The 26,224-nt window shown below is 40.0% G+C and overlaps 1 protein-coding gene across 7 annotated transcripts in view; it reads right to left on the reverse strand.

The window, feature by feature from the left end:
- Positions 1-26,224, reverse strand: part of GTF2I (general transcription factor IIi) — a 107,284-nt gene that overhangs the window by 69,261 nt on the left and 11,799 nt on the right. For all 7 annotated transcript variants that reach the window (XM_027041899.2, XM_027041897.2, XM_027041894.2 and 4 more), the window contains exons 2-6: positions 12,629-12,732; positions 9,037-9,175; positions 5,519-5,653; positions 4,285-4,468; positions 3,859-3,887 (exon numbers count right to left, since the gene is read on the reverse strand). In XM_027041899.2, coding sequence (XP_026897700.1) covers positions 3,859-3,887; positions 4,285-4,468; positions 5,519-5,653; positions 9,037-9,175; positions 12,629-12,727 — 586 coding nt within the window. In that variant the 5' untranslated portion in view covers positions 12,728-12,732. The remainder of the gene's footprint in view (positions 1-3,858; positions 3,888-4,284; positions 4,469-5,518; positions 5,654-9,036; positions 9,176-12,628; positions 12,733-26,224) is intronic.

Consider the following 26,224-nt stretch of genomic DNA (forward strand, 5'->3'; position numbering starts at 1 on the left):
ATGGAAACTCAAATTTTCATGGGCAAGTGAATGAGTAAACAAATTGTGGTGTAGCTATACGCTGGAATACTAATCAGTAAAATAATGAACTACTGATAGAAAGAATAAGGATCAATCTTAAAATAAAAAGCAAAACAAGAGACGCTGAGGGGGTTCAGTCAGTAAGCGTCCAACTCTTTTTTTCAACTCAGGACATGATCTCACAGGGGTCATGAGGTCGAGCCCTGCATTGGGCTCTGTGCTGTAGCAGGGAGCCTGCTTGGGATAGTGTCTGTCTCTCTCTCTCTCTCTCTCTCTCTCTCTCTCCCTCTCTCTCCCTCCCTCTTCCCCCCATTGCCTCCCTTGCTCACACTTGCTCTCTCTAAAAATAAATAAACATTAAAAAAAAAAAAGGAAAACCAAAAAAGTACCTACTATGATTCCATTTATACTTAAAAAAATCTATAAACGCCAGGGGCGCCTGGGTGGCTCAGTGGGTTGAGCATCCAACTTTGGCTCAGGTCATGATCTCACAGTTTGTGGGTTCAAGTCCCATGTCGGGCTCTGTGCTGACAGCATGGAGCCTGCTTGGGATTCTCCTTCCCTCTCTCTCCCTCTGCCCCTCCCCCGCTCATGTGCCTGTTCCCTCTCAAAATAAATAATTTTAAAAATCTGGAAAATACAATCCCATTACAATCTCAACTTTCTAATTACTTTGCAAGTTGGTATGATAAAAAAGTTGGTATACAAACCCACCTGCTTGCACCACTCAGTATAAAACATCCTATAGAAACATAGTTTAGGGGCACCTGGGTGGCTTAGTTGGTTAAGTGTCTGATATGACTTCAGCTCAGGTCATGATCTCACAGTTCATGAGTTCGAGCCCCACGTCAGGCTCTGTGCTGACAGCTCAGAGCCTGGAGCCTGTTTTGGATTCTGTGTCTCCCTCTCTCTCTGCACACCTCCCCTACTCACACTCCAGCTCTCCCTCAAAAATAAACATTAAAAAAATTAAAAAAAAAATTTTTTTTCAACGTTTTTTATTTATTTTTGGGACAGAGAGAGACAGAGCATGAACGGGGGAGGGGCAGAGAGAGAGAGAGACACAGAATCGGAAACAGGCTCCAGGCTCCGAGCCATCAGCCCAGAGCCCGACGCGGGGCTCAAACTCACGGATCGCAAGATCGTGACCTGGCTGAAGTCGGACGCTTAACTGACTGTGCCACCCAGGCGCCCCAAAAAAATTTTTTTTAAAGAAACATAATTTAATTAACAACCAGGCCCCAATGTTTCAAAAGAAGTTTCTAAAACAGAAGACTTCAAAAAATACAAATGGCAGATTAAAACTAATCTAGAACACTTCAGGGAGAAAAATACCAAGAAAAAAGTCGAAGCTTTAATTGAAGAAAGACGATAAATCTTTTCTCTCTCAACCTTAAGAGGGACATCTACAAAAACCCCACAGCTAACAAGTGGCCAAAGCCTGAATGTCCTCCTCCTAATGTGGACAGGCTGATGTCTGTTACGGCCACTTCCATTTGATACCGCATTGGACACTCTTGCTAGAAGCACAAGATCAAGAAATAAAAAGCACTCAGACTGCAAGATGTAAACCGTCCTGATTCACACACAACAAGACCCACGAGGCAGAAAGCCAAGAAACAGGCAAAAGAAACAAAAATGCCAAAGAAATTCTGGGGAGAAAGGTCAGTCTTTTCAACAAACTGCTGGAACAACCGGACAGCCACGGGCACAAAAGCTGAATTTCACCCTTACCACGCGCCATAATAAAAAATCAGCTCAAAACTAACCGCAGGGCCACCTGGGTGGCTCAGTCAGCTAAGTATCAGACTCTTGATTTCAGCTCAGATCGTGACCTCAGTCTGTGAGGCTGGGCCTGCCATCGGGCTCTGTGCTAACACGGAGCCTGCTTGGGATTCTCTCGCTCCCGCTCTCTCTGGCCTCCTCCTACCCACTGAGTGCACTCACTCTCTCTCAAATAAACATTAAAAAAGAAAACAAGAAAACACAAAACTGACCTAAATGTAACAACTAAATGTAACAACACAGGCTATAAAAGTGACAGAAAAAAACACGACACATCTTCACAACGTTGTGTTAGGCAACAACCTTATATACAAGATCAGAAGCACAAGTGATAAAATAAATTGGGCTTTGCAAAAATTAAAAACTTTTGTTCCTCACAGGACACTGTCAAAAGACAACCTGTCAAACTGGAGAAAATATCTGTATCAAAAATATGTAAGAACTCTTACAACTCAATAATAAAAACACAAACAACTTTGTGGAAAGGACCCGAACAGACCTTACTTACTCCAAGGAATATACAGAATGGTCAATAAGCACATGAAAAGATATGCAACATTATTAGCAATTCGGGCTATGCCAATCAAAACCACAATGAGACCACTTCACACCCATGAGGATGGTTAACACCACAAAGACACTAACAAGTGTTGACAGGGACGTGGACAAACTGGAACGCTCAGACAGTGCTAGCAGGAACATAAATGGTGCAGGCACGGTGGAGAGCAGTGTGGCAGTTTTTTTAAAGCTAAATGCAAAATCAGTCTATGACCCAGCAATTCTACTCGTAGGTATACATCTCCAAGAGAAATTAGAGTACATGTTCAGACAAAAACTTGTTCAAGTATGTTCACAGTAGTAACAGCCAAGTGGAATCTACTAATCTAATGCTCTACCAACCCGTGACTGGATAAACAAGTGGTATATTCATCCATAGGGATACTTAGCATTCAGCAAGAAAAAGGAAATAACTACTGATATACCCAACGATCTGGATGAGCCTCAACTGAATTATGCTGAGTGAAAAAAGATAATCTCAAGAGGCTACATTCTGTAGATCTAATTTATGTAACATTCATGAAGTAACAGAGAAGAAGATAAAAATATTCTAAAATTAGATTGTGACAATGACTGTAAAACTTTTCAAACTTTATCACTGTAAATTTACCAAAGCCCACTGAATTGGATGCTTGAAACAGGCGAATTTTATGGCATGCCAATTATACCTCAACAAAGCTTCTAACAACTTAATCTTTTCATCATGGTAAGAATAAAACAAACAAAATTTTTTGTTTTTACTTAACAAAAAATAAAATATATTGGGTGTGTATATATTATTTTGTCCTTTCTTCCTTGTACTGGTTAAGAGGTTGCCAATGATAATGGTCATTTATTTCCAAAAGTCTCAAACAAACCTGCCTCCAAAGGGCACCAGTCTCCTAAAAATCACTTTGCCCTTCAAATGCAATGGCTTCACCTTCCCCAAAGGAAGTTCTGTTGAAATCCTCCTCGCTCTTCAAGGACCCATCTTAATGCCCTCTCCAACTCGAAAGCCTTCCTGGGCTATAAACAAATCCTTCTTCCAGCAAACTTGCAAAGCATTTTCTTTAGCTATCCCTACACTGTGCAGCTATGCTCTTGATGTAGTGACTTTATGGGCTTTTTATCTCTTTCCATTAAAGCTCAAAAGCTTTAATGCTTATGCACAGTTGTGTATCCCATCCCCATCCAATCTTATGCTCACTAATTCTGTGCCTGATCAATGAACACAAGATAAATTAAGCCATCCTCTTAATTCTGGCTAATGATGGCAGAATCCAGTCTATGATTGAACATACTGCCCACAATAAAACCTTGACTATGTCATTAAAAAAGAAACAAAGCAAGTCTCTACTTTTTCAGCTCAGTGACCTTTCATTGGTTTATATATAACACCCCACTCCAAAAGGTCTTATGTCATATTCTCAAAGAAAAAAGAGAAATTAGTAAAACGTGTTAAATTTGGCCCAAAAGATAGTTTAGGAAGTATGAGTAAGCAAAATAATCACTTACCTAGGTGCTTCTTTGGCTCCAGGAAAGGTCTGTATTAAAACAAAACAAAAAACTATACATGAATACACAAAATTATTATAAACCTTAAATTTAAATGACTTCTACAGTAAACAAGAGTTTTTAAAATATATGGGGTGCCTGGGTGGCTCAGTCAGTTAAACATCTGACTGCGGCTCAGGTCATGATCTCACAGTCCATGGGTTCAAGCCCTGCATCAAGCTCTCTGCTGTCAGCGCAGACCCCACTTCAGATCCTCTGTCCCCCCCCCTCTCTTTGCCCCTCCCCACTCATGGACACGCGCGTGCTCGCTCGCTCTCGCTCTCTCAAAAATAAAGAATTAAAAAAACATTTTAATATATTAAAATAAGGTGAATATTCAACTTTATATGAATAAACTCTTAATGGGCAAGGGAGAAAGTACTTCACCTCTTAATAATAAATGAAATTCCTGCTTTGTTCTCTAAAATCCATTTCAAGGTGGCAAGATCATAGTTCTCGGGGTGTTTAAAGGCAACTCCTTCCGGAAGCCCCTGCACAACCACAGCTGACTGATCTCGTAACATCTTCTCATATGGAACAGGAACCACTGTTGATTTGCCTAAAGCTTTCCCTGAGGGTGAGGGACAGGGGTGAGGCAGAAAGAAGTAAACATCATTTAATGTTAAGATTAAAAAACAAATCCGTCATTAGTTTATCATGGCTTCACAAATGGCATTCATACTGTTTTGTAATATCTGAACTTCAAAGCGACTTCAAAATATCAAGAGGGCCCTATTCCCATGTTAGAACTTCTAAGCTTGAAACATATCCACAAGAGAAAAATAAAAAGTATATAAAATATTTATATAAAACCTACACAAAATGAAAAGAACAACAGCTCATTTCTTCCACTATTGTCTTTCTTTACAATGGCCTTGTGCTGTTATAACATGATCTCTTCATAGCCAATCCAGCACCAGAACATGGAAGCCTGACAAATCCAACTGTTACAAAATATCCGGCGATATTTTGCCAATATTCTCACCAAAAACTTATTACATAAATACGATCGCCATTCACAACGAAGTGTGTTCTAGCACTTTTGTGTGCGGATATCAGGCAGTAAGCCCAGAGATGCTAGAAACCCCATTCCCCAGAGATGAATTTTACCTAGGGCCTCACAGTGTAACTGGTATCCTCTCCCTCTGACTGTTTTTCTTAAGAGCTTTGTTTGCCGTGTGATTAGGTTAACAAAAAAAGGGGGATCGGTGAGATCAGCACATAAGTCAAAAACAAACACGTCTCTGGGTGATTATGAGGTGTTAATGTAGGTTCTCTGGTAGGGGGTGCTGAAAGTGCGGGTAGGGGGGGCGGCTATGCATGTACGGAGCCAGGGGCTACACAGTAAATCTACCTTCCTCTTCATTTTCCTATAAACCTAAAACTGCTCTTGAAAAGAAGAAAAAGAAAACAAAAAACCCTAACCCACAGCTCTAAAATAGGTGCATTTGCTTATTTCTGGGTTCTAGTTTGAACCAGAACTAGAAAGTGAGATCATTCCTGATGTTACCCCAAGAGGTCTGGGCAGTTTGTCAAGGTGTGCTGGACGAGTGTTAAACCAGTTCCACCATCTACCCTTTACATAATGTCTCTTTTAGAAAATGCAAGCGTAGAACCTTACCATAGCAAAAGCAGAAATAGTCCTCAACTGTTTTCCTGAGCGTTTCAATCTCTACAGCGTCTACACTCATCCGATTTGCTGGGGTTGTAGATTTCATCTTATGCATCTCTGCAGCCTTTTCCTCTTCTTCAACACCTGTAAAGCAATTAATGACATAAAAGGCTCATCTCCACTACCTTAATACCTGGCTTTCAGTAAGAGTATTTTTTCCTAGGGGTACCTGAGTGGCTCAGTCAGTTGAATGTTGGACTTTTGGTTTCGGCTCAGGTCATGATCCCACGATTCAGGAGATTGAGCCCTCGAGCTCCGCACACACAGCATGGAGCGTGCTTGGCATCCTGGCTCGCTCGCTCGCGCTCTCTCTCTCTCTCCTCTCTCCCTCTCTCAAAAATAAATAAACTTAATTTTTTTTTTAAAAGAGTATTTTTTTCCTATATTGTTTCTCGCTTTATTTTTTTCAAATTTTTAAATTCTAGTTAGTTAACATACAGTGCAATGTTGGTTTCAGGTATGTTTTTTCTATATTCTAATATTTATGATTTGTTATAAAAAAACAAAAAAAGGGATGAGGGGGAATTTAAAAATAATTAAGCTTGGCTGGCTTAGTCAGTGGAGTGTGCGACTCTTGGATCTTTTGGGCTGGTGAGTTTGAACCCCATGCTGGGCACAGGGCTTACTTGACAGATAAATAATTTTTTAAGCTTTAAAAATAAAAACATAAGACATAAATGGCTTGAATAAAAATGGTAAGAAATGATCATCATCTCTGAAGTAAGTGTTGCTATAACTAAAAATTCTGTAAAGTAAAAATTAACTACTAGTAGTTTTAAAAAAGACACGTCTTGGGGCGCCTGGGTGGCTCAGTCGGTTAAGCGTCCGACTTCGGCTCAGGTCATGATCTCACGGTCCGTGAGTTCGAGCCCCGCGTCGGGCTCTGTGCTGACAGCTCAGAGCCTGGAGCCTGTTTCAGATTCTGTGTCTCCCTCTCTCTCTGCCCCTCCCCTATTCACGTTCTGTCTCTCTCTGTCTCAAAAATAAATAAACATTAAAAAAAATTAATAAAAGAAAATTAAAAAGACACGTCTTTAGAGTAATTTATCAGCTACAAACTTGAACATGAGATTATCACCACCACAAAACACAGTCCAGGTTGGAAAAGTCTACCATCTGTGTGTGGCTACCTAACACCTGAAATGTACCAGTCCAAACTAAGATGTGCTGTAAGTTTGCAATACATACCTGATTTTGAAAACTTAGTACAAAAAAAGAGTACGCAAAATATCCCAGTCATAATTTTTAGATTGATCACATGTTGAATGATAATGTTTTAAATAGACTGGGTTAAACTATAACCACTAAATAAATTTCCCTTGTTTCTCTTTCTTATGAATGTCGTAACTAAAAAACTTCAAATTCTAGGAATGATTCGCATCGTATTATTTCTCCTGGATAGTGCTTTTCCAGCCCCTGGGAAAGACAAGTCTCCCCCAAGAATTTCTAAAACTGACTCATAAACCTACTGATTAGGTTACAGAAGACCACTATTGATCCTTATCTGCAAAACAGATTCTACAAACAAATATTATGCACTTAAGAATTACATCCGAAGATTATTCTCTGGAGCACTGAATTATTGGTAACAAAAAGAAAGTATGAATACTAATAGGCAGGGACTACAGTTTGCAACTGAGGACAAGTCCCCCTAATGCTTAGCTCTAACCACTGGAGAACCACATAAGCAAGGCAGTGTAGGGAACGGGAATATAAACACAGCTGCCAGGGGGATTATAGTATTCATGGAACAGATGGCAGCTGATACACACATAATCAAAACATTATTACTATAAACTTAAACACACAAACATAATCGAAGCCTTAAAATTCTCAAAATGATCAGAAATAATGAAAAAAAAATTTTTAATGAATTATACTGCCATAAAGCTTATAAAGATTATAGTGGGGGTGGAGGGAGGCATGCAGTGGAGAGAAGTTATTTTTTTTAAAAGGACTAAAAATACAACTGACAACTGAAATTAATAAATAAAGAAAACTAATTTTATTCACCCATGATCCACTCAATTTATCATGAATTGGATCTAACTAGATAATGGAAATTTAAGTTTGGCACTTAAAGATACATACTTAGGAGGGGCACCTGGGTGGCTCAGTCGGTCAGGCAGCCGACTTCAGTTCAGGTCATGGTCTCCCAGTTGAGTTTGAGCCCCGCATCAGGCTCTGCGCTGACAGCTCAGAGCCTGGAGCCTGCTTCGGATTCTGTGTCACCCTCCCTCTCTGCCCCTCCCCTGCTCACAGCCTGTCTCTGTCTCTCAAAAATGAATAAACGTTTAAAAAAAAAAAAAGATATATACATATATTAAATGCCTATAAACAGACATCCCCACCATTTTGTTCTCTTTCCATGTTGAAGTAGAAGCTATATCATTGAGTCAACATAAAACCTGTGGACAGCGTTAGGTTAAACACAGATACAGAAGGGGCGCCTGGTGGCTCAGTCAGTTAAGTGTACGACTTCAGCTCAGGTCATGATTTCACCGCTCGTGAGTTCAAGCCCCGCATCGGGCTCTGCTGGCAGCTCAGAGCCTGAAGCCTGTTTCCAGTTTTGTGTCTCCCTCTCTCCCTGTCCTTCTCCCACTCACGCTCTGTCTCTTTTCTCTCAAAAATAAATAAATGTTAAAAAAAATATATATTAAAAAAAACAAAAACAGGGGCACCTGGGTGGCTCAGTCGGTTAAACGTCCGACTTCAGCTCAGGTCATGATCTCGCGGTCCGTGAGTTCGAGCCCCACATCGGGCTCTATGCTGACAGCTCAGAGCCTGGAGCCTGTTTCAGATTCTGTGTCTCCCTCTCTCTCTGACCCTCCCCCATTCATGCTCTGCCTCTCCCTGTCTCAAAAATAAATAAACATTAAAAAAAATTTAAAAAACAAAAACAAAAACACAACACAGATACAGAAACTGTGGGTCTGTGAAAGGCCACAGGTATTAACATCTTACAGCACATTTCTCTACTGCATTTGTGCCAGTATCTAGTAAGTTCTCACCAACTGGATAAACTTCCAACTGGAGGATCCCAAAACTCACTGAAGACTCTGACCAGTTGGTTCCACTAAGAGAATCAGAGACCTAACTTTGCATTGTGCTTACACAAATTTAATGCACACTGAAAGACTTGTTTTGAACACACCAAATATCTATCAAGAAAATAAATGTTATTTAAATAAGAACCTTAAATCAATTCAAAATTTCTCTACCTTCTCTCTTTGTGCCACTAATCCAAAGTAATGGCGAGAAAGGAACACAGAACAGTACACATTCACCATTTTCCTTACACTCTTCAGTAAAATTTACCCTTATAGATTACCATGCCTGTGATTCATTTGGAGCATGTCTCTGTAGACATTTTAGAACATCCTTTTAGTATAAATGTCATTCTGCTTTAGAAAAGAAGACATTTGTTATCCATAAATACTTAGGCATAATAAAAATAAAATACTTACAATATTTTACAAAATCTTTCTGAAAATCCTTTCTGGTGTTGACAAAAGCACGTCCTCTCTCGGTTCCAACGACAAACACATCTGTTTCATACACTGCGATACAGGCCACTTCTGCCTTGGACTTGGCCAATTCTTTACACTGAAATACATATGCAAACCTTATGTTACATACAGGTGTTTAAAAGTACTATTTCTGCTGGATGAATAAAACATCTCACTTCAACTCTTACTACAGAATCTGGAATTAGATGAAGTTCCTAGTTTCTGGCTTAGATAATCACATAAAGAAGAGAGTCACCATTTTTTACAAGTAGCTCTCTTTCTACATAGTTTTGAACCCCAATTTTAAACAGGAGAAAGCAGAATTTTTAAGAAAACAAGGCAGAAATCCCTTGCAATCTGTTACAGGCCAAATCCCCGTGAAACAGACTCAGATTTGCACACAGGCTTACTGGTGGGTACTCTCAATAGCAACACCCATGAGACGTGAGGGGCACCGAACTCGGCACAGGCACAGGGAGAGCTGATCACTGGTGCACCTGCATCAGGGGAGCTCCAGAGCTGGGATGCTCCCCCGCAAAGAAAGGGGAGACCTTGGGCAGGGGAGCCTCGAATGCTCACAGCAGCTGGGGGAATTAGTGCCATCAGTCCTAAAGGGAAGTTGAAGCCACATCACAACATCTACCACATAATCCCAACTCCACAAGTATCTCTGTATGAATATACACAATGGGAATCGTGTTGGGTGCGTATATTTTTACTAAGTAGGGCTTCTCCTAAGTATATTCCTATGAAATTAAAAGTTCTTAAAAATCTTAAAAACTTCTAGAACATTCCATTTTATGGATGTACAATAATTCATTTAGTACTAATATTATTGGAAATATTGGCGATTCTAAGTATCGTTCCTTAAAATAACACTGAAATAATAATCTGGGGACAAAATAGAAACAAGAGTCAAAAAACTTTCGACTCTGAAAGCAAATACTTTTAAGGTTCTCAAAACCTACTGCAGACTGCCAGGAAGGTTCTATCAGTTTACACTCCCATCTGAGCTTCTACAAGAGCGAACTCACAAAAATCTCAAAAATGATACAGTGTAACATTTCAAGAAACATTTTAAAAGGGTATCTTAGTATAATCAATAATCCACTAATTAGCCAGTATCAAACTTAAAGAGTATTGTACCTTAGATATTTTTCTATAAATTAACATATACTCTGCTTATTCTACTATGTTAGTAGTCTGTTTCCCTACTGATGCACAAAAGTACCTCACTTATTTTAGGCACAGAAAAGCTGTTTATGAAATTAAATATACAATTATATATTTTTTCTTCTGGTTTTTAAAATTTGCGCTGATATATTATTTTTTTTACTCATCTAGAATTTCAACTTGGTACATAATAAACACTTGAAGTTTTTTGGGTTTTCTTTTGGTTTTTGTTGTTGATTTGTTTTGTTTGGACCAAATACTCTATGTTCTCAGTACCATTTGTTGCAAACCACAGCTTCCCTCTATTTGGTTTTTATTTACACAAGGACCATTCTCTAATTTCTTAAATAAAAATGATTTGCATAATACTGCTCTACAACATCATGTATAATTTTAAAACTACTGAGATGATCAGATATCTTTTGAAATATAATAAAGTCACAGTGCAGAACTTCTGACCTAGAGATGAGTCAACAATTGTTCTGAGCATGAAGAATAACGCCATCCTATAATTTCGTTACGTTATATTTACATGAGATATACTGTGGCTGCTCACCCAAAAGGAAGTGTTATTTACTTACTTAGGTATGGACAGGGTGCTTGCCTATTCCGCTATCCACACTTAGTTGGACATTCCTGTCACCAAAGGCAGTATTTATGAAATGGCAAAGCAAGATGCATGTACAGCCCAAAGATTAGATCAAAGAAATCTATGAGCCAAAGGAAAGATGAAACTGACCTATACACCTATAATTATACTTCATAATTTACAACCAGGAATGTGAGGAGGAAATAAAGGCTGAGAATAATGAAGTGACTTTGCCTAAGAAAATTATAAAGACAGTTTAAAGGAAGAGAATGGGCCCTATATGACCATATTATTCTACGTATAGTATAGTATTAAAGAAAATTATTTTAATAAACAGAGTAGAATTTAATCTCTAACCTATCATTTAACATTGCAGCCACAGGGGCACCTGGGCGGCTCAGTCAGTTAAGCGTCTGACTCAATTTTGGCTCAGGTCATGATCTGAGGGTTCGTGGGTTTGAGCTCTGCATCGGGCTCTGTGCTGACAGTGTGGAGCCTACTTGGGATTCTTTCTCTCCTCTCTCTTTACCCCTCATTCTGTCTCTCTCTCTCAAAAATAAATCAACATTTAAAAAAGAAATAAAACAGCGGCACCTGGGTGGCTCAGTTGATTAAGCATCCAACTTCGGCTCAGGTCATGGTCTCATGGTTTGTGGGTTCGAGCCCCATATCAGGCTCTGTGCTGACAGCTCAGAGCCTGGAGCCTGCTTCACATTCTGTCTCCCTCTCTCTCTGCCCCTCCATGGCTCACACTCTGTCTACCTCTCTCTCAAAAATAAACGTTAAAAAAAATTTTTTTTTAAGTAAATAAAATAACATTATAGCTACAAATGTTGGCTGGTTTTAGGAACACAAGGTAGAAATAAGTTACGTTCAGAAAGTAACAGTATACAGCCACTGAACAGATACTAAACTTTCTGTCTTTAAGGAAATTATTTTTCAAAATTCTCAAATAGTACAAAGAAGGAAAAAAATGCCTTAAGGCGGGGAGGGTAACCAACCTGCAAATTATTTTATACTGACACCTGTGAGATTAAATGCTATCTAATACTAGTCAATAACTAGGATGGAAAATACATAGCCTCCTCCTACTTAGAGTATACTATATTTAATTTCAACATCAGAAAATACCTAAGTCTGATGCATAGAAACCTGCAGGCTGAAATACTATGTTTCTAGCTATAGTTCTGTAAAAACATGATTAAGTTGTATTACTACCATCACAGTAATACAAAAATACAGCAAAAGAAGAATACTTAATAGTTTGCTATAATTAAGTATACGACACAGGTTTCTTAAAAATAAAGAGCTAACACACTACATACGCAGTAAAAGGCGGTAGAGTAAGGTCCACTGTGGGTCACAGCACATATGAACAGAAATAGAGAGCAGGCTCTCAGGGCCTCCATATCCTGCCAGTGTTCTTTATACAGATACAATAAAACACCAGCACCACCCTAGAATATACAAACTCACTCTGAGTGGCTCCAAATATTACACATAAATTCAAAGCTAATGCTTGCAAAACAAGATATTGCCTAAGATATTGGTAGGTAAACAATTGCAATTGAATGTAAAACATAAAATATTGACCGAAGTTAAGAATATTCTGAAACATGGTAACAAAATGATTTGAAAGGCTTAAATCCACAATTATTATTTAAGCAAAAAACCTCTTCTTATTATACCAGAAAACGTACTATATGTTTACAAAAACAAATCAGTCTCACCCACCGGCTCAATCCTATCCAACTATAAAAATTTTATAGGACGGTAAGGCCATCTCACCATGGACTCAAGAGCAGACATAAGGAACGTCACCACCATCCTGCTCTCCGAGGACTCCTCATCTTCGACGGGCAGGGTAGACATTGCTACTTGGGCCATGATCCCTAGGAAAGCAGTAAGAAAGTGAGCGGCAGAAATTCACAATGTTCTTCTAAACATACGTTCAGAGCTGGTGAGGGTCCCCCACAGATGGCCTCATTTACAGTTTTCTTGCCTGAGAGAAAACATAAGGCCCAGAGACTGAGTATTTGATTTGTCAAAAACTCCTACCCTCTAAGATAGAAAATCTATCCCCTAACTGTCCCACTAATTTCCATACTATGTCAGCATAACCCCCCAAAATAAATTCAGATGTCACCCACAACCAGTTAAAATCTCTCCCAAGTGAGAGTGAGAGGAGACTGTAAACTCCACAATCCAGTGACAGTTTATGACAGTTTAACACAGGACGTGGATGCAAAGCGGCCTTCGTCCCAGGCCCACGCTGAGTGGGTACAGCAGACTGACGCTGTGGAAGAGAATTTCTTCTTTCTTACTGAGGAAATAGTTTGCAGGACAAACGATACCTAAGATTCCTTTATAATAAGCCTATCAGTCTCTTTGGAAAACACTTTCTGATACTCGGGTATCAGCAAGGAGCCTCAGTGGAATCTGAAACCCTGTAAAAATACAACACATAAACACCAAATAGTAAATGTTGGCGAAGATGTGGAGAAAGCAGAACCCTTGTGCACTGCCGTTAGGAATGTCAAATGATGTTCCACGGTGGAATACAATTTGGCAGTTCCTAGAAAAATTAAACAGAATTATCGTGACACGGTAATTCCACTTGTGGGTATATATGCAGAAGAACTGAAAGCAGGCACTCAGCTGGGTCTACACCCATGTTCACAGAAGCATCACGCACCACAGCTACACAGGCAGAAATGACCCAAATGTCCACGGTCAGCTGAACGGATGCGCAGATGTGATACATCTATACGACAGAATAGAACTCAGCCTTAAAGAGGAAAGAAGGTCTGAAACATGCTACGACGTAAGTGAACCCTGAAAATATTCTTCTATGTGAAATAAGCCAGACGTAAAAAGACAACTATTGTGATTCTACTCACGTGAGAGACCTCGAATTCGTCTAATTTGTAGAGACGGGAAGTAGAACGGTGGTTGCCAGGGACTAGGAAGGCTGAGTGGCGGGGATTTATTGTTAGTGAGCATAGTTTTAGTTTGGGATGATGAAAAGCTCTGGAACTAGATACTGGTGATGATTGTGGAACAATAATGAATGCATATAATGTCAGGGAAGTACTTTTAAAAATGGTTAAAATTGGAGTGCCTGGGTGGCTCAGTCGGTTAAGCGTCCGACTCTTGATTTTGGCTTAGGTCATGACCTTGCAGTTCATGGGTTCGAGCCCCAAGTCAGAGCCTGGAGCCTGCTTGGGATTCTCTCACTCTGGCCCTCCTCTACTCAGGCTGGGGCCCACACAAAAGTAACAGAGCACAGATACTTAGGAATTAAAACTTGACAATGAAAGACAGTAACAAAAATAATGACTACTTATCCCTGGATCTGTGAACAATCAGCAATTCTGTTTTCCAAAACAAGATCTCTATCTTGAATGGAGATGGAGTCAGGAAAAGCAGCATTAAGCAAGAGAATGGTTAGAAATCATTTTCCCTAACAGCTTTGGTCCCATTCTTACCTCTTAGACAAGTAAGTTTTTTTTTTAAATTTTCGTTAATGTTTATTTTTGAGAGAGAGACAGTGCAAGCAGGAGAGGGGCAGAGACAGAGGGGGACAGAGGATCCGAAGCGGGCTCTGTGCTGACAGCAGAGAGCCCCATGTGGGGCTTGAACTCGTGAACCATGGTATCAGTACCTGAGCCGAAGTCGATGCTTAACTGACTGAGTCACCCAGGTGCCCCTCGGATAACTAAGTTAAAGTAAATTTATATTAAAATGTGGTTCAGTCAATGGGGCGCCTGGAGCTCAGTCGGTTGGGCGTCCGACTTCAGCTCAGGTCATGATCTCGAGGTTGGTGGGTTCAAAAGCCCTGGGTTGGGCTCTGTGCTGACGGTTCAGAGCCCGGAGCCTGCTTCGGATTCTGTGTCTCCCTCTCTCTCTGCCCCTCCCTGACTTGTGCTCTGTGTCTGTCTCTCAAAAATAAATAAAAACATTACAAAAAAAATGTTTTTAATAAATAAATAAATAAATAAAATGTGGTTCAGTAAAAATGGACAACAAAGCCATATCATTTGCCATAATCAGAACATTCACCTAGGATATACCGTCATTATTTCTCATAGTATTTCTTCATAATCTCACCTTTCATTCAATTCTCCAGCAAGGGAAAGAGGAGGTATGTTCTCATTTTACGAATGCAGTGATGTGTCAAGGTCATATAGCCACTATCAGTGCCAGAACACAACACTAGGACAAAAGTTTCTGCCTACTGCTATTTCCACTATTCACCCTAAATTGCTGGAAATCTGTCATGAGGTCATTCGTGTTCAATGAGTGTTAAGAAATAGGAGACAGAGGCCACGCCGACAGCCCTGTGGGGGTGCCACAGGCGACGAGAGGTCCTATTTCATTACCAGAACTCAGGAGGCATCACAGCAATGTTCAATGGGAAGAACCTTGGAGGTGACCAGTCCCGTCAAGCTTGATGGGGAAAGATGAATTTTGTTTGGGGCTTTCTGTTCTCAAGAAATGTGTGTATATCCGCATTACAACAGAAATTCTCTGAATTGTTCTCTGTCCGCCCCAAGAGGTCATTTCCCTGATTAGCTGAGTCAAGACCACTCAAGGAACACTCCCTGGCACCCTCCCTGGGCAACTGCTGCCTTTCTCTCCTCTTTCCCAGAAAGGAACTGCCATCACATAGCGGCATTAACGACAGATACAAGGGACACACACCAGGCCAGGCTGCTGACACAAGCTTATGGGACAGGAGACGTGACAGTCACTGTAAGGGAGAAAGAGAGGACAAAAGCAAAACAGAAGTAGTCACAGAACCTAGAAAAAAGAACTTCACAGGAGACGGTGTTCCCATAAAATACTTGAGCAGAACCCATGTAGTCTTTCTTCTTGCTTTATTTTAAAAAGGGTGTGTGTGTGTGTGTGTGTGTGTGTGTGTGTGTGTGTGTGTGTGTGTGTCACTAGAAATGAACAATAAAAAAAAGCACCATTGAAAGCAACTAAAATAGGGCAGTTAGCTCTGTGCTCAAGGAATGCAAATAGGCATATTTGTATCTCTGAATTTCATTAGTGATATTCTCTGGAACAAAAAGGAAAATGAACAAAATAATCATGTACTCCATAAGACAGTAAATACAAAAACAGAATGGATCCCTTTGAGTCTTTTATATACAGGCAAGGAAGAAGAATTGACCTAAGACAATTCATAGGGTGAACCCACGTTAGACAAGAAAATGACTTCTGGTTTCTGGATTTGTAACCTGTGTTAACTCCCCACTGTGTATCTCTGATGCGGTCTTAGTAAAGGAGGGGTGGTAGACAGAAAAAAGGTGATCTCTTCATAAGGCAGTCATCCAAGGCAGAAGACCAACGGTCAAGGAACAACCCAGTGGGTGTCCAATACTTAGAGATGTACTATCCGTACTATCCAATATGGTAGCCAGTAGCCACATGTAACTATTTTCATGAAAAACTAAAATTCTGTTCCTCAGTTGTACTAGCTACCTTTCAAGAGCTCGGTGTCCACATGTAGCTAGTGGCTACTATATTGCAGATCACAGAACATTTCCATCATCACAAAAACCATACTGCTACAGAGATTACACCATGTTGCATAAGTTCATTTAAGCTTATTTGTGAGAAGTAATTCTCATGACCCTTTGAGCCACCATGGTGGTACCTGTAATATCTCTGGTAGGTGTCCTGAGAGGAGAAACACAGAAATACAGTTTTATGATACGTTATGATTAAAATGCCCATGAGACAGCAGGGACATAGACCCTCAGGATAAATTACTAAAATTCCAAGGAGGCTAACCCCCTATCAGGGCAATGACCTTGCCTCCATGATCAGCCAGCATCATCTACTTGCCACATTACATATTCTTATAGCATAAATTCTTCATCTCAGCTATGTAACAGCCCATCAAAATGGAATCATAACAATTTCTCTAAGCATCTTCATAAATATGTCTTTTGTTGGGGCACCTGGGTGGAGCTCAGTCATATAAGCGTCTGACTTCGGCTCAGGTCATGATCTCACGGCTCGTGAGTTCAAGCCCCGAGTTGGGGCACAGTGCCAGCAGCCTGCTTCAGATTCTGAGTCTCCCTCTCTCTGTCCCTCCCCCATTGGCGCTCTCTCTCTCTCTCAAAAACAAACATTTAAAAAAAATTTTTAAATAGATATGTCTTTTGCCTTATTTCCATATTTTAAAATTCTTCATACTGAAAGAGATAAATTGTATGAACATCTTCATAGCTCTTGATATTATCACACCAAAATTTTTACACTGTTTCCAGAAATGTTTAAAATATACGAAATTCAGGGTGCCTGGCTGGCTCAGTCACTATAGCATGTGACTCTTGATCTTGGGGTCATAAGTTTAAAACCCATGTTGGATGTAGAGATTATTTTTAAAAAGCACATTATTTAAAAGAATAATAACAATAAATTATGCTAAATTCACCAGCCTCACCAACACTTTGGATGCACAGCTATGACCTAATCACTATGAATACCTTACTACTACCAAAGTAGTCGAACTTCCTTGCTTATTAAAGAAACACTTTTCATAGTTTTATTATTTATATTTCTTCTTAGGTGACTCAGATCCTAGGTCCATTACTAAACTGATGTCTGATGGTTTCATGTTTGCATAAACTGTCAATAATTTTTTTTTTAAAGCAGGCTCCATGCCCAAAGTGGGGCTTGAACTCACGATCCTGAAGTTGAGTCACATGTTCTACCAAAACTATCAGTAATTTTCATTCCCAATCCAGGCTTTCAATTCTGATTATTATTATACGAATGAATATTTTTTTGTGTGTTTTTATGTTTTTTCGGCTCTTTTATGTGTTTAATTCTGTACTTCCAAATGCAGCATCATTTTTGCTTCAATCTTTCATCTTTATTTAACCACACATTTAAGAGTCTTTGTTTATTCTCTTTGCACCTCAAGACTTTCCTTCTGCCTGAAGTTAATCCTTTAAAATTTCTTTCTCATGGCAAACTTTTGTGTGCTAAAAGTCCTTTATTCTTCTAAGATATTTTCACTAGAATAGAAATCTAGGTTGAGAACTTCTTACTTTCAGCACACTGAGGTTATTTCATTATAGTCTGGCCTCCATCCTGTGAAGATAATCCCCATCTGTATGCCTGCTGTTTTTAGGATGTTCTTTCTTCGATGCATCGAGATGCGCCCTTCTTTCTATTCAGTACGTCATTCGCGGGGCTTCGTCCTTCTTTCTATTCAGTATGTCATTCACTGGGCTTCTCGAATGAGGATTCCTTGTGGTCAATTCTCAGCTGTTACCTCTTCAGATACTGACTCTGTCCCGTTCTCTGTCTGCCATCCTGTGAGACTCAGATGGAATGGGTGCTGATAACTAAGACTCATACCCTCTTCTGCATTTTTCTCATTTTTCCTCTCTTTCGTAAACTCTTTCCTCAGACTCACTTTCTGCTTCACCAATTCTTTCTTTTTATTTTGTTCACAATTTTCATTTCTAAGATTCCTATTTGTTGTTATGTAACATTTTAGTCTCCTACTCCCTAGAGACTTTCAAGCCTGACATACGTCTTTAAATATAAGAGAGGTAAGGGATGCCTGGTGGTTCAATTGGTTGAGCATCCAACTTTTGATTCTGGCTCAGGTCAGGATCCCAGGGTCATGGGATTGAGCCCCATGTTGAGCTGTGCAGTGGACACAGAGCCTCCCTGGGATTCTCTCTCTCTCTCTCTCTCTCTCTCTCTCTCTCTCTCTCTTCCTCTGTCCCTATCCCCTGCTCCTGCTGTCTCTCAAACATAACAGAGGTGGTTGTTTTATGGTCTCTAATAATTCAAAAAAAATCTTAGCTGTATTTCCATTGCTTATGGTTCTTGCTCATATTCATGGTACTTGTTCCCATGTATGCCTGATTATCTTCTACTATGTGCTGGTCACTTTACATTAAAAAGTTATTTTTGGGGGCGCCTGGGTGGCTCAGTCGGTTAAGCGGCCGACTTCAGCTCAGGTCACGATCTCACGGTCCGTGAGTTCGAGCCCCGCGTCGGGCTCTGTGCTGACAGCTCAGAGCCTGGAGCCTGTTTCGGATTCCGTGTCTCCCTCTCTCTGACCCTCCCCCGTTCATGCTCTGTCTCTCTCTGTCTCAAAAATAAATAAACGTTAAAAAAAAAAATTAAAAAAAAAAGTTATTTTTGGGGCGCCTAGGTGGCTCAGCCAGTTAAGTGTCTGACTTTGGTTCAGGTCATGATCTCACGGTTTGTGAGTTCGAGCCCCGCTCTGTGTCGGGCTCTGTGCCGACAGCTCGGAGCCTGGAGCCTGCTTCGGATTCTGTGTCTCCCTCTCTCTCTCTCTCTCTGCCCTCCCCCAGTCACACTTTGTCTCTCTCCCTCAAAAATAAACAAACATTAAAAAATATATTTTTTAATTGTTAAAAACATTTATTTTAAATGTGGACCCTAGAGGCACCTGAGTGGCTCAGTTGGTCAAGCATCAGACTCTTGATTTTGGCTCAGGTTATGATTTCATAGTCATGAGACTGAGTCCCACAACATGTTTTGAGCTGAGCGTGGAGTCTGCTTAAGATTCTCTCTCTGGAGGCACCTGGGTGGCTCAGTCGGTGAAGCGTGCCACTCTTGACTTCAGCTCAGGTCACAGTCTCACGGTTTGTGAGATCAAGCCTTGCCTCTGGCGCGGCACTGACAGCACGGAGACTGCTTGGGATTCGCTCTCTCCCTGTTTTCTCTCCCCGGCCTCCAAAATAAATAAATACAATTTAAAAAAAAAAAAAAAAAAAAAAAGATTCTCTCTCCCTCTCCCTTGCCCCTCCCCACCAGCCTCGGATTAAGACAGGTCCCTCCAGGTATCTAGGAACACTACCTGCTTGGATCGCCATAATCCAAGTTCAAGGCTTCAGGTTCCTTGGGCCACCCAGATGTTAACACAGACCACAAATAGGGATGCAACTAGCTTAATCACCCTCATCCAATCTGGAGTCTTACTAGGGGGAAAAAAAGGTCTATTTGACCCCCATGCTCTGTGGAGCTCTGGGCTTCAATTTCTGAGCCTCTCATCCCACAAGGAGGTAAAACTGGTAGACACCCTCAGGACAAAAGTGATTTTTCATTTCTATTCTCTAAGGTCCCACTTTCTTTTTCCTAGCAGCCTTTCTGTATTAGCCCTTCCAAGTTTCCATCTTATCAACTTTGTTATTTTTACCAGTTTTGTTTTATAATCTCTTAAAAATTATTTTAATGTTTATTTTTAGAGAGGGAGAGAGAGAGAGAGAGAGCGCACAAGTGGGGAGGGACAGAGAGAGAGGAAGAGAGAATCCCAAGCAGGCTCCACCTTGCCAGCGCAGGGCCCGAAACGGGGCTCAAACTCACGAGCCATGAGATCATGACCTGAGCTGAAACCAAGACTCAGACATTTAACTGACTGAGCCACCCAGGAGCCCCTGTTACACAATTTTAGAACATTCTTATTAGTTCCACCAACTTTGGGAACCACAGCTTATGATATTCTTTATTCTGAAGAATAACTTTAGGAATTTGCTAGAACAAATTCCTATTTCAAACCACCAAGAAGGGAATTTTTACTGTTTTAGTTAATTATTCAGCCTAAAGGTTGCACCAGCTCCACATGCAGCTAGATCCAGGAACACAAGACGTCACTGGAGTTCGCTCTACTCCAATAGTGTCCTTGAGCAGATGGGTTTCTTCCCTAAGGCAGAGATGAAGGCCACATGTATCTTTAAGCTTACCACACACCTGGTACCGTGATCTCAGAGGCAGCAGACTATTGTATCTACTACGTTGTGCACGAAATTCTGGGGGTTTGTGTCCCCAGCCTAGCCTAATTACAGTGGCTGGGCAGAACAAGATTATCTGGGGCACACTGGGGCTGGCAGTCTAGCCAGACCCACATGGAATAGTCAGGCAGTTGGGGGTCCTGGCTGGCTCAGTCTGCAGAGCATGCAACTCTTGAGCTCTTCATCTCAGGGCTGTGGGTTCAAGCCCCACGTTGGGCGTGGAGCCTACTAAAGGAAAAAATAAATAAAAAGGCAGAACAGTGCTTGCCTGCAGCCACCTCACTCTGCTGTATCTTCTTTCCCATTTTTTCAATATCCTTAATTCGTCCACTCTGAGTGTTGTCTGACTTTATTTTTGTTTCCCTGATTTGACTTTAATTCTCCTTTATGAGTTTCAAAGACGAACTTAATTGGCCTGTTGCTGTTTCATAGGTCTTTTATCCTGGTCAGCTATTGTTTAAGATGTGATGCCTATTTTCTCTCTCTGAAAACAGACTCCAGTCATTCTTTACAATCTTCTTCTGTTTCTTGTTGGAGATCCACTTCAGGGATTAGGTTTATTTGTGGTCTTACTGTTCTGATCTGCTCTACCTCAAAATAAGCCAGTAACTAATTCCGTATAAATTTTCATTTGGCCATACTTCTGCTTTTAGTTTATTGATCCTTGCTGTTAATGCTAAACAGCAAAATAACAAAAAATATTTTATAGTGAGTCAAATCGTGAAGATTTTCACACGTGCCATTATCACTCTAACAACAACAACAACGAGAACAACAAACCCTGAGGTCCTTAATATTTATTATGGTGATCTCTAAAATATTACTGAATGTTCAGTATTTCTGATTCAAATCTAAGCTCCGGATCCCACTGGTAAATGAGGAAGGTACTAGATTACACTGATCCTATCTTTTTTTTAATTACATTCATGCCCTATTTCTTTTTTGTTACTTTGTTAATTTCAACAAGTTATCTTTCCATTTCAATCTTATAACACATAATCTTAGGTCAAGGAAAAAAAAAAAAAATCAACATATTTTGGTGCAACCTCCCTGCTCCATTATGTTATAAATGAGAGGCCCAGCCCAGAAAGATTAGCTGTCTTGCTAAGGTCATAAGGAAAGTTAATTTTATAACAAGCGACTGGAATCTGGGTCTCCAAATTCCAAATTACCTCTTTCATGCACAATAATAATCAAAGAAAAGCAGGTTAAATAAAAAGGAACCCAAAGTAAATAATTACACAGGGATTAAACTGTAATACTAGGCAATCTTTATGAGGCAGTAAATTAACTGCCACCCACTGTAAACAAACTGAAGCAAAAGGAAAGCATCCTTTTTGTCCATAAAACAAAGATGATGGTGGACACTGAGGAATACTTTATATATATCAACATCAGTAACGTTCTATGAAGAAAATAAAGGATTTCAGTCAAAGCAAAAAAACGAATTACAAACCTAGTGTCTAGATGAACACGTAATTTGTGTCACAAAATGCTGACAGGCACGATCAGGAAACGTATCTCCTCTAACAACTACCAACAGCCCTCAGAACTGACTCGGTCAAATCTTAGTTAAAAAATCTAAGACCCAGGAGCTACTCTCAACCAGGAGGAAATGGATTCAAACTGATAGAGAAGTAGCAAGCCCGTTATTTTATTCTATTCTCAAAAACTTTATTTATTTTCAAATTTTTCCGCAGACTGCTAGGGTTATCTCAGCTATTTTTAAGCAATTAAGATCTAACCTGTGTATTTACTTAAGTATGGTGAAATAAACTTCAAGACTGCAAAAATCAGGAACTTTTCTAACTCAATGCTTTGTACAAAAAACCCAGCCAGATCTGGATCAATTAAAACAGAAAAATTTCAAAAGTGGCTAAAATATCTACCACTAGGATACTGCCCATGGAAGACAGAATTCAGACAATTCAGGACAGATAATGGTACTGAATTCTGTAATTGTTTACCAGGCTTAAGTAACAAAACAAAACACAACAAAACAAGGAATACTTTGACCAAGAGTAAAATCTTGAATCTTTTCAAACAGCTGAATCTTTCATTCAAACTTCTTCAATTATTGACTTCGACCCTTCAATACAGTGTGGGGGGTGCCTGGCTGGCTCAGTTGGTAGAGCACGTCACTCTTAACCTTAGGTTCGTGAGTTCAAGCCCCTTGCTGGGTGCACTACACACAAGACGAGTATGATATGTTAAAAAAATGCCGTGTGACTTTCCATTATCATGAACGGTCTTTTTCTGGACCAGTATTTAAGATGATCTCTTCCTTGGTTTTTTGGTATCAGTTCCAGTTGTCTCCATTCTCTGAGATCTAGTCACACAGGTTATTATTTGCATATGAGGTAAAATGCAAATTTACCAACTCATTTTATTTAGAAACCTTAAAGTCAAGTTTTGACAAAATTTGACAAAAGCACCATCATAGTCTAAAATATATAAACCAACAAAAACGTCTTCAGTGAGAAGTATAAAATAACTTCAAGTATCATTTAATTCTAAGGAAAAAGTAAAATGGGATCTCAGACTTTTAAAAACATAAATTGTTAGGGCTCCTGGGTGGCTCACTCGGTTGAGTGACCTACTCTTGATTTCAGCTCAGGTCATGATCCCAGGGTCACGGGATGGAGCCCTGCATAAGGCTCTGCACTGAACATGAAGCCTGCTTGAGATTCATTCTCTCTCCTGCCTCTCTCTCTCCCTCTCTCTCTCTTTCTCTTTCTAAAATAAATAAATAAAATAAATGAACTGTTGGGATGCCTGACTGGTTCAGCTAGTGGAGCATGTGACTCTTTACTCAAGGTTGTGTGTTTGAGTCCTACATTGGGTATAGAAATTATTTAAAAACCAAATCTTTAAGTATAGTTATTTATAAGTTTCTTCAAAATGATGAGAACTAAAAGTTAAAATTCATCTGGGATGTTGCACATTTTGCCAAACATGGTCCCTAAAATAAATGGAAAGGATCTAATAGTTTGATCAGTCATCTTTATCCTTAACAAGACTTAGTTGCATGAAGATTAACTTGGGTTATCATATAATACTGTATTCTGACAATCTTCTAGGCTGCCTAAGTCTTTCTACCTTTGCAATTGATGATACTTAATACCTTCACATTCTACCTATAATTACTAACAGCTAAAAAATCTGTTTTTCAGAAGAAACATTCATCCCTAAAATGCCAGTATGCATTGACTACAATCAGTTTGGACTGCAGACACAGAATTTGTGTCTCAAATTTTTCTCAACACGCTACCACTCGTTCTAATTACATCTACTCGGTAGCTTCTACAGAAAACGTGTTTAAGGTAACTCACTGACCTTATTCATGTGTCTTCTGAAGGATACCAAAGGAATTAACTTGACATGTTTATGACAAAAGGGGGGCATTTGCCTAACATATTTTACAAAGAACTTTATTTGTATTTAAAATTTTTTTATATGTTTTTACTTATTTTTTGAGAGACAGAGACAGATCATGAGTGGGGAAGGGGCCGAGAGAGGGAGACACAGAATCCAAAGCAGGCTCCAGACTCAGCTGTCAGCACAGAGCCGGAGGTGGGTGGGGCTCGAACCCATGAACCCCAAGATCATGACCTGAGCCAAAGTCAGACGCTTAACTGACTGAGCCACCCAGGCACCCCAAGCAGAACTTCTTTTTAAAATCTAAGAACAGGGGCGCCTGGGTGGCTCAGTCGGTTGAGCATCCGACTTTGGCTTGGGTCAGGATCTCACAGTTTGCGAGTTCGAGCCCCTTGTTGGGCCCTGTGGTGACAGCTGGAGCCTGGAGCCTGCTTTGGATTTTGTGTCTCCCTCTCTCTCTGCCCTTCCCATGCTCATGCTCATGCTCTGTCTCTCAATAATAAATAAACGTTAAAAAAAACATTTAGAGACCCCTAAAAAAATAAAATAAAATCTCAGAACAGCTTATACCTTGGAAAAACAAGGTAAACTGTTCAAAATTACAGAATTGTTAAGTAGAATCTAATCAAGATCTGACTGTTCTTAATTCTCCATGTTCTTTCAAACCACACCACCTACTATAAAATTTAATCTGACTTTTAACGTTCCCCAAATGCCACTATTCACAGTACTTAAATTCCAGAAAAACATTTAGTTTTCAAAGACTTGGACAAAATAAAAATTCCCAGCCTCTAGAGAAAAAGTTTATCCTCAATTCTAAAGAGAGAGTTTCATTATCCCAAATTATTTCCACACAAAATACTTATTAACAAAGCCAAGCCTGGCACACACCAAGTGATCAAAGTTAACAACTAGTCAGGGAACAGACAGACATCATGTGCCAACCAACAGAACGTACTAGAACTGTGATACTCCCGCCTAAATGCATGGACAAATTCAAATTGAGAGACATTCTGTAAAATGACTACCCTGTAACCTTCAAAAAGTTCAAGAGTACGGAATTCAAAGACTGAGAAACCGTTCTAAAGTGAGGTGTATTAGAGGGACAAGACACCTGGGTGAAAATGTGATCCTGGATTAGAGCCTTTTGCTACAAAGTAACATCTGGCAAAACCTGAATGAGGTTTCTGGGTAACAGGTGTGTGGGAAATTTTTGTTTGCTGCTCCTGTAACTATTTTGTAAGTTTACAAGCGTTCCAAAATAATTTTTAAAGCACTAAGTACCTATGTGCCAACGAAGAAGCTAATTAAAATTTCTCTACTTTTGCCTATTTCATGGGTGTTAAAGTCTTGCTGTTTTTGCTATCAAAGGTAAGTAGAATGTTAGAACTGGGAGAAAGGCAAAGGATGTTAAATAGTAATTTATTGATTACAATTTGTCTCTATTAGCTTCAAGAAAACTGGAAATGGGCTGTTTTTCTCTCTGTTTACATTTGAAAGAGGGGAGCCCAGAAGTGAAAGCACACACACACACTTCACTTCAAAGGTTATCAAATTTCTCTACAGACTGCACATCAACTGGTAAACCGGGGGTCTTTTAGTTTGGACGGTATTTGCCACTGACCGTACTTCTGTCAATGGGTAGGTGGGGGGAGCCTCACACCCCAGCACCAACACAGTGGTATCCTGCATAGTGAGCACTCTTCACATGTGCTGAATTCAACAATGAACACTGGGCTCCTGGCTGGTGTTTTCTCCCAATACTAGAACTTAGTCCCACTGCATGCTATCAAATAGTAGATCACTGGATAGAATGCATGTCAGAATATGTAATCGATAATGTGACCCCGGGTATGCATACGTGATTTTCAACCTTGTAGCTATCTTCTTTACTAACAGTTAAGTAAAATTACTAGTTTATCACTAATATCTTCCCTATACTTTTTTTTTTTTGAGAGCAAGCGAGAGAGAGAGAGAGAGAGAGAGAGAGCACGCACATGAGCGTGAGCAAGAGAGGAGCAGAGACAGAGAAAGAGACACAGAATCGGAAGCAGGCTCTAGGCTCTGAGCTGTCGGCACAGAACCCAATGGGGGGCTCCAGCTCACGAGCTTGTAAGATCATCACCTGAGCCGAAATTGGACGCTTAACCGACTGTGCCACCCAGGAGCCCCTCATTACCTATACTTTATAAATGTTATTATCAGAACT

This window comes from Acinonyx jubatus, chromosome E3 (genome assembly GCF_027475565.1).
Source record: "Acinonyx jubatus isolate Ajub_Pintada_27869175 chromosome E3, VMU_Ajub_asm_v1.0, whole genome shotgun sequence".
NCBI classification, from domain to species: domain Eukaryota; kingdom Metazoa; phylum Chordata; class Mammalia; order Carnivora; family Felidae; genus Acinonyx; species Acinonyx jubatus.